We start from the raw sequence: 9,526 nt of genomic DNA on the forward strand, positions 1-9,526 counted from the left end.
CTTCGATTGGTTGCAACCGCATCATAATGGCTGGGGTTGCGATCACAAACCAATAATCGAGATTCCAAGCCACGATGGGGTCTAGTCTCAACTGCTAGCGTGTGGTGTCGAGTGGGGTCACCATTTTAAGGCTTGTGATTATGGTTAGGGTGGAGTCAAGTTTATATATTATATAGATATATAGATGTATATATAATATACATTAACAGGGTCGTGACAAATTAATTCAAATAAAAATCTCAAACGGCGGGTGTGCACCAGCACACCCACTTCCTCCCAAAAAAGACGAAGTCATCGATAATTATATCCACGCCATCATCCAATTAGTGGACATATTGAGAAATGGCCTATTTAAACGAAATGTGTATAAATGACCAAACATGTTATGACTAATGTAATCAAACCGATTCATTTAGAACTTGAATTCAAATTTTAAAACTTGAAATAGGGCGCTTACTAATCCTACCTCTACTGACGTGATAGCATCAATGAGTTCTATGTCATGTGATTCTTAGCTAGACGTTGTACCCATGACATTAATATTAATATTTTAAAAAATAAATACTTCATAAAACCATGGAGAGTATGTTTTCGACGCTTGAAATTTACACATATTGTTTTATTAAAAAACAATGAGAGTATAAAAACTCTCCTTACTCCCTCTATCCTTCTTATGGACCAAATTTAATTGCTATTATATATATAATATAAAATAAAATAAAATAAAATAAAATAATAACAATAATAATATAATATAATATATATAATAATATGATATAATTATAAATACACAAGTCATATTATATTATCATTTTTATTGCGCATCAATTTATTTTTTTAAATTACATTTAATTATGTCATAAGCATGATCATAATATATACTTATGTATAAGTATGCATCAATCTTGACTTGTAATGAGATGCCTTCTACTATAGATTTATGAGATATTAATAGTTTAATACACATAATTTTTTGGTCAGATTGCGATTTTTAAGATGCAATAGCAATAATAATCTAATCTATTTAAATAGGCAGTACAAATAATTTCAAGAATTTGAATATTTTCCCCACGTCATCGCACATATGCTCTTCGCTAGTATTTATAAGATCTTTGAAAATTAAAATACATATACAAAAATATGTATCTTCTATTATATTTAAGGGAAAATTTCTTTTTTGTAATGGCCATCGTTCTTTTTTTTTTTTGCTCGAACATTCTGTAACAACCGTCACTTCGAAGCTGAACTTTATGATATACAAAACTACTAAAAATTCTCTTGAGGAACAATAAAAAAATAAATAAATTCCCCACTATCCTTTCCAGAATCTCCACTATCCTATTTTAAAAGTAAAGGTCAACACAACAAAATTTGAAGCTCTGAATGAAATCTCGAGTTAGTGGAGTGATGCAAAAGAAATCTCTCACGGGCAAAAGAATTTATGGAATGCCATGCACACCACGGTACAATCTAGTAATATCTTGAATGTGAACACTTAAAAAAAAATAAAAAATCAACAAAATATTCTAGAATCACACTTATTAGATGTACTTCCAACATTGGATTTGGGTGATTACAAAATTCCGATAAAACAAATTGATGAGTAACTAATTTTCATTTGATAAAGCTTCTATTTTCTCATTTCTTTTTTTGAATTTTTAGACGAACTCTTAAAATCTTATATAAGTTTTTTTCTTTTTTGATTATAAGGGAAGTTTATAAATTTAATACAATGAAATAAATTTTTTAAATATTTAATAAAGAGGTACGGATAGTCCCACAATGAGAATCAAATTTTTAATCTATTGGTTGACGGATGAGGACGTGCACCATTACTTTGCATTTTCTTTCTCAAATCTTTTATTTATATCAAAATAACATAAGAAGATTTATTAATTAATTAATTAAGAAGCATTGAAATCAAATAACCGAGAAACTCTCATTGATTGTCCTACTTGGTTCAATTTTGTGCACATTATATTATTATTATTATTATTAACTTCAATAAATAAAAAAGAATCCAAATTTATTATTTATTATTTATTTTTTAGCATCACAACTATTAATTATTACAATTCTATTTTTTTCGTTGTTCTCTTATTATTATTATATTAATACTATCTACTATTCTTACTTCTTACTCTAGGAATAATCAATTCCTCTTAAATAAAATGAAAAAAAAAATTCTAGCAAAAACTTGCTCCAAGGAATAATCCTAGGATTCCATCTGTTTTTGGGGTTTTGAAAAGTGCGGATTTTCAAGAACGGGAGTCTTATAATATGCTGGGAATCTATTATGATAACCATCCACGATTGAAGTATATCTTAATATCTGAAAGTTCAATTGTCAACTGCTCCTATAAAAAATAGACGAATTCGAGTACTACTTCGCTATCGGTCACCCATGAGTATTTAGGGCCTGTTTGGTTTCAAGATTTTATTTTAAAATCACAATTCTAACTTAACTCTATCCACTACAAAACAAAATAACTCATACAAAGTCAAAGAGTGAGTCCCATTTATACCACTTTTTTTCACAACAAAACAACATAATTCATACAAAGTCAAAGGGTGGGCCCCATTTATTCCACTCAAAATCAAAATCAAAATCAAAATCTGATTTTAAAATCCTATTATGAAACCAAACGCAACCTTAGTCTTACAAGGTGGTCATTGCTGATTCACACTGGATTCCACGTGCCCCATGCTACTCGGGTCAGAGAGCGTTGCGTTACTCAAGCCGACATTCTCGCTTCCGCTTCGTCCTACACCTTAAAGTTCATTGGACGAAAAGATAATTTTTTGAGGCCTTACTAATTAGTGAAACAAAAATACTTGTACAAACCAAAGTTGTTTTCAAATGGGTCCATTCAATGATGCAAAATATCACATGTTACTGCATGGATCATTATTATAAATCCACCCATTTTCATCCAATAAATAATATTTAAGTGCTTGAAACGTCTGTTTTAAATTTTCAAGTTGCAAAGTAAGTTATTATATTAATTATATTTTTCAATAAGGAAACTCTGGATTTTACTCCCAAAATCATAGGATTTCCCCAACCAATATGGGTAGAGGGTAAGCATTAAGGCTACGATATATATCAATTACCTCCCTCGGACTTTTTGCTTCAGCCCCCATGACGCGACTCCACCAGTGAGCTCCAGCCACGTGGAATCCGCCCTCTCCCTCGGCGAGTACGCCCGAAATTCCCTACTCGCAGGCGAGTATGTATAAAATTATCTCCATCCTCCGTAGCCCAGAGAGGGTTACGTGGAGCTCTCATGTTTGTCTTGTTCCTTTTCTAACCCCGAAGGAGGATCTCCTTTTAAACCCACCCCCCAACGACGCTCACGGCGGACTCCCCCAAAAACCCTTCCCGTAAGCCTTCTCCAGATCTCTGCAACAATGGTGTTTAGGGCTCCGAATTGGATCCTCTTCGCTCTCGTCGCCCTCTCTCTGTGCGCGGCGGTCGCCTTCGCCGATGCCGATGCCGATGACGGCTCCGAGTCGAAGGAGTTCGTGCTCACACTGGATCACTCCAACTTCTCCGACGTAGTCGGCAAGCATGACTTCATCGTCGTCGAGTTCTACGCCCCGTGGTACGTTTCTTCTCACCTCTGTTTCGGTGAATCCTATGGATTAACGCCTTTTGGCTGTCGTTTGTATCTGAAATCGTCGAATTTTCTGCACGTTTTCTGGATCTTACGCACCTTTAGATGGCACCGATGTTTTATCTGCTTTTGTTCGATTTTTGATTTGTCGCATCGTTTTGTTTTCGGTGTCCGGTTTCCTCTGAATTATCTGAATTGCGTGTTTGAAGCTTGAGCTCATGAGTTTTACCTGCATGCATTGCTTAGCTGCACTCTGTTTCGCTGTCGGTGACTTGATCGGATGATTCTGATCGCGAATTGGAGTGTTTTAATTTAGATGAATGGCGACTTCATCTGCATGTGTAACTTTCGCTTTATTTTTATCCATGCCTTTTGCTCTAAATAGGTCGCCCCTTTCTTTCCTTTTTTTTTTTTTGTCTTTCTGGGCTGTGGAACTTTTACTTCTGTCTCTCTATTGAAAGAATATCTATTCCTCAATTGGATAGCAAAATAGAGCTTTGACGTTCTCTGATGCGTTCATTTTATGGCATTTGAAAGAAAAATGACATTTTCGGAGCCAATAACTGTGAATGAAGTAATCTTAGTGCGATGTCATAGTCAGGAATATCGAGGGTAATGGATAGTACAGGTGCTACTTTGATGGATTATGCCAATCTGAATCCACACATGGCGGCAGTCTGACCTCAAAGTTGTTTACAGTGCACCAGGCATTACAATCATGATCATGCATTTCTAAGTTTTCGATTGAATCATTGCACTGAATCGGGTGATTTCTGTTTCAGGTGTGGCCACTGCAAGAAACTTGCTCCAGAGGTAATCAGCTTTGTTAAATATTCTACTTCGCTGGTAGTTGTACTTTTCTCTTTACTCTCTTGGTTGACAATATCAATGCTTTGCAACATGCAGTATGAGAAGGCTGCATCAATATTGAGTAGCCATGACCCCCCTATTGCTCTAGCAAAAGTTGATGCCAATGAAGAAGCAAACAGAGAGCTTGCTACTGAGCATGAAGTTAAGGGATTCCCCACCCTTAAAATCTTCAGGAAAGGAGGCAAGGCTGTTCAGGAGTACAAGGGTCCGCGTGAGGCAGAAGGCATTGTTTCTTATTTAAAGAAACAAAGTGGTCCTGCTTCTGCTGAAATAAAATCCGTAGATGATGCTAGCAATCTCATTGGGGAGAAGTCTATTGTCGTTGTAAGTACTAATCCCTGTATGTCTGGCTTTTTATCTACTTTCATGTCTATCAGGTTTCCCTGATTTGCATTTTTGGCTTACTTTTTCAGGTTGGAGTGTTCCCCAAATTTTCTGGTGAAGAGTATGAGAATTTCACAGCTTTGGCTGAGAAATTGCGTTCTGACTACGAGTTTGGCCATACTTTGGATGCGAAGCTCCTTCCACGCGGAGAATCATCTGTTGCAGGACCAGTTGTGAGGCTTTTCAAGCCATTTGATGAGCTCTTTGTTGATTTTAAGGTATTTCTTTTGTTCACAAGCATGTATGATAGATTTGCCTTGCCACTTAATAGTTATTATGTTACTAAAAATATATATTTGCAGGATTTTCACGTTGATGCCTTGGAGAAGTTTGTTGAAGAATCTAGTGTGCCGGTGGTCACTGTCTTTAACAATGATCCCAGCAATCACCCTTTTGTGATCAAGTTTTTCAATAATGTTAATGCTAAGGTAAAAGAAGCATGCCTTTGAGTTTTCTCGGTTAATTTTCACTTGATTTGCTTGATTATGAGTCTCTTCAATTTTGCTAATTTCTAATGATTGACCAAATGATTGTAGGCGATGCTATTTATGAACTTCACCAATGAATTAGCTGAATCTTTTAAGTCCAAATACCGCGATGTCGCTGAGCAATTTAAAGGAGAGGGTATAAGCTTTTTGTTGGGAGACCTTGATGCCAGTCAGGGGGCCTTTCAGGTTGGAATTCCCAATCTTCTGGACATCTCTGTCTTATGCTCATTGCTCAGTTATTTTCTACTGACAAATGAATATTTAATGCTTTGAATGAGCAGTATTTTGGACTTAAGGAGGATCAAGTGCCTCTCATCATCATTCAGACTACTGATGGACAGAAGTACTTGAAAGCAAATGTGGAGCCTGATCACATTGCTCCATGGGTCAAAGATTACAAGGTAACATAATTCTGTTCCTTTCTTTGTACAAATTTATTCCAATTGAAGTGTTGTTGCTGCAATGAAAGCTTATAGCGTTTCTTTTGTCTTCCCCATTTTTCTTGACTAATGAAATGAAAATTACAGGCCGGCAATGTGCCACCATACAGGAAGTCTGAACCCATTCCCCAAGATAACAGTGAGCCGGTGAAAGTAGTTGTTGCAGACACCCTGCAAGACACGGTGTTCAACTCTGGGAAAAATGGTACGTATACCAATCTTTTCCATTACCTTCAATAATTGTTTCGCTCAGCAGGGAGCATTCTTATGACTTTTTCCTTTCTTATTATCAAATGTGCAATCTTCTTGTTTTTAGATGTGTGGAAAACTATGTTTCAAACTCATTGCCTATGAATCTTTTCATTTACAAATTTTCCAAGTGTAGGGGGGAAATTTTTGTAAATGAGGCGAAGTCAGTGAGAAACTTTGTGCCATGATGCCCCATGAAAGATGAATATGATCGTCCGTGTAGGATGCTACAGTTTAACGGGATTGCAATTTCAGATGTCATTCTATCATTACCAATTTTGCAACAAATATTTGTCTTTACGTTTATAATATATATTTCCGCTTACTCACCTCTCTCAACAATACCGTTCTCCTGCTTCCTATAGTTATAGTGGATTGTATACATCTAATGATGAGTAATTGATATGCTAGGGTACATGGTTCATATTCTATTTCGTGATAGTGTTATGATATATCTAATGTCTTGGAATCTGCAATTTTGCAGTTCTTCTCGAGTTCTACGCCCCTTGGTGTGGACACTGCAAAAAATTGGCTCCAATATTGGATGAAGTTGCTCTGTCTTATGAAAGCGATGCTGATGTTGTTATTGCAAAGTTGGTAAGTATAGTCGCCCTACCAATTTAATAAATAAATTTATTATTCTTGGCTGATGATTTCTGTACTTTGGTATCTAACGTGCTACATTAGCTTTCTGTCTGGCTTTATGAATTGGTTTAAATATATAATTTGGAGAGAGAATTTTGCTCTGGAGAGCGTAGGAATCGGAACTTTTTCTTCCTTCCTATTTATATAATAGGCTTTCAGGTTAGGAGAATTTTCAGTATTTGGTTAAGTTAAGAGCCTTTCACTCATGGACATTTTTATTTATGTGTTTACTTAGGAAAAATTTAAAATTTTCCTTTTAATTTTACTTGTGAATTTTAGCTCAGATGTTACTTCATTGCTTCACATGTTAGGAATAGGTATAGTTATCCGAAAGATTTTTAACAGTTCATCTCATATCTGCGTATACGCACGAAATTAATTTTATTGATATTTGAGGCATCAAGAGGGAAATATCTTAAGAGGTGGTATACTATTGGGAATTTTGCTTTTCTGACAAATGCTTCTTGGTTACAGGATGCCACAGCCAATGACATCCCGAATGATCCGTTCGATGTCAAGGGATACCCAACTATATACTTCAGGTCTGCAAGTGGGAAGATAGTGTCATATGAAGGTGACAGGACCAAGGAGGATATCATTGACTTTATCGAGAAGAACCGTGATAAAGCTGGTGATGCCACCACTGAGGAAGAAGAAAAGAAAGATGAACTATAAGTAAAGGTGCGTGATCAATCACTTTGTCTTCTGTCAGCCTAATATGTTGGATTGCCTGAGGACCATTTCCCCTCATCCACATTGTCTAGTTTCTGCATAAAAGAACAACAAAATTGAGTTTCATTTTGTTTTGTCGTTGGCTTCTTTAATATCCTGAAGTCACAATCAGTTGAAGCAGGGGATGCCTGATATTACCTGATATAATCATTTTGAGATAATTTCCTGAGTTTCTTGTTCTGTCAGTACCAAGAATAGCAATGCAGCTCGGTTCGTTTTAATTGTTCTGATACTTTTTGTGTGCACTTTTTGCTTCCTTTGAGTGTATAAGTAATTCGCATATGGCGGCGTTGGGATCTGTTTGGTGCAGGATGAGCTGCCATAGGACACTGAGTATACTCAGCTCCATGCTTGTCCAATGTAGGGAGTTGTAATACTTGAGGACACTGCAAAATCAGAAGTCAACTCCCCTCCTCCAAGTCCCCAGTTTCTTTTTTTCTTCCCATCTTCTCATGCTTAGTTCGTTTTGTTTTCCTTTTTCAAATAAAACAGGAGGGGCTTTAGGTATCTGTAGAGGAGACATGTTTACATTTCTCGGCATAGTGTTAGGAATTAGGGTATAAGATGTATGACAGTGATGAGCATCTTTAATTTAAAGAGTTTCTATCTATGCGGTTTGAAGCTTTTGGCCACATGCCGTTCATTTCTTTGCGTGAGATCACACTAAATTCTGGAGTATCGGAGTCTATGACCTTCTCATGGTCTTTGTCGCAAGTGTGTTTTTTTTTTTTTTTTTTTTTGTGAAGTGTTTTGATGTGCCGAGCGCTGGCCCTTGACGGGACAAACCTGCTACGATAAAGTTTGAGAAATTCGTTGAGGCTCCAGAGAATTAATCTGGCAAAGTTGCGATTCATGGGTTTGTTTAGAAATACTGCTGAGGTCAACGGAAGTATGAGAACTGGATCCAGAACTGTTTCTGTAACGGGTCGAAGTTGTGTGCAAGCATGCCAATCTCGGCGGTTTGAGTGTCGAGCTTCGTCCTACAAATTAGCTTGCTTATTAAGGATGCAATGCAGTGTATTCTGCACATTAATCGAGGATGAAGTGATGCTGTTAGTCCCTGACTGTGTTATCAAAATTGGACCGGATATCGAATCAGTCCAGATATGAATTTATGGGTTCAATCGGGATTTGATATATCAGATCGCATATTTAATTATAAAATAAATAAATAAATATTTATTATTTTAAGAAAATATTATAAAATATAAGAAAATAGTAATAAATATTAAATAATATGAGATCGCATATTTAATTATAAAATAAATAAATAAATATTTATTATTTTAAGAAAATATTATAAAATATAAGAAAATAGTAATAAATATTAAATAATATGGGTTCAAAAAATACAAGAAGACCCAAGCATGTTTCAGTTGGAGGGCTCACCGGTCTGGCCTCCATCTTCTTGTGCTTCAACCTTAATCCAAACCTCCGGAACAAAACGTTCTAACTCCCTCTGGTCTTCACCAGCTCGTGGAGATCCTGCTTCATGTTGAGGCACTCCTTTTCGAGCTCCAACACGCGTTCCTTCATGTCATTGAATGCCAAGCTGTCGACGTTCTGCACGGGGTTATTGTTATTGTTTCCGTAGTGGGAGATGCTCGTCCTCGTGAGTGCAACGCTATTCCTGCTTGGGTTCTGATTCAGGCCCTCGAGGTTGTCTAAGACGAAGAACCAGCTTGCTATCGAGGTTCGGAGTCGGAGCTGCTCGAAGAAAAGGACCTAGACGATCACTCACAGAGGGAGCCACTCGTTCTGTACAGAACATCCCTTTCTCTTGGTTCTCTGCACCAGAAAACTAGGGCAAACGCCCCTTTCTTTTATGTTTTTCAGATTTACTTTTAGGTCCTTCATGTTTAAAAAGGTATGAACCCATCCCACCAGCCGGTCACATGGGCTCGATGGGTTTGCCTAAAAACCGTCCAATTTTTTGCATTCACAGGTCTATTTATACATTTTCGATTTTTAAACTAATCGGACTGGACATGGGTTTTTTGGTTCGACTGGTCGAACCGTCCGGACCGTTCCGGTTCTGATAACATTGGTCCCTAATGACTATCCTCGAGAGAGAAAAGACGGACAGGGAGAAGAGGAAGTA

At 36.8% G+C, this 9,526-nt stretch overlaps 1 protein-coding gene across 1 annotated transcript; it reads left to right on the plus strand.

Annotated features, from left to right (window-relative positions):
* Positions 1 to 3,259: 3,259 nt before the first annotated feature.
* On the plus strand, positions 3,260 to 8,068 carry LOC116188172 (protein disulfide-isomerase-like). Its single transcript, XM_031517352.1, has 11 exons — positions 3,260 to 3,605; positions 4,400 to 4,430; positions 4,524 to 4,811; positions 4,901 to 5,089; positions 5,174 to 5,299; positions 5,408 to 5,545; positions 5,641 to 5,760; positions 5,887 to 6,004; positions 6,533 to 6,645; positions 7,168 to 7,374; positions 7,736 to 8,068. The coding sequence occupies exons 1-10, from the start codon at positions 3,412 to 3,414 to the stop codon at positions 7,366 to 7,368; spliced, it is 1,518 nt and encodes a 505-aa protein (XP_031373212.1). The 5' UTR covers positions 3,260 to 3,411; the 3' UTR covers positions 7,369 to 7,374; positions 7,736 to 8,068.
* Positions 8,069 to 9,526: the final 1,458 nt, after the last annotated feature.

This window comes from Punica granatum, chromosome 8 (assembly GCF_007655135.1).
Source record: "Punica granatum isolate Tunisia-2019 chromosome 8, ASM765513v2, whole genome shotgun sequence".
Taxonomy (NCBI): Eukaryota; Viridiplantae; Streptophyta; class Magnoliopsida; order Myrtales; family Lythraceae; genus Punica; species Punica granatum.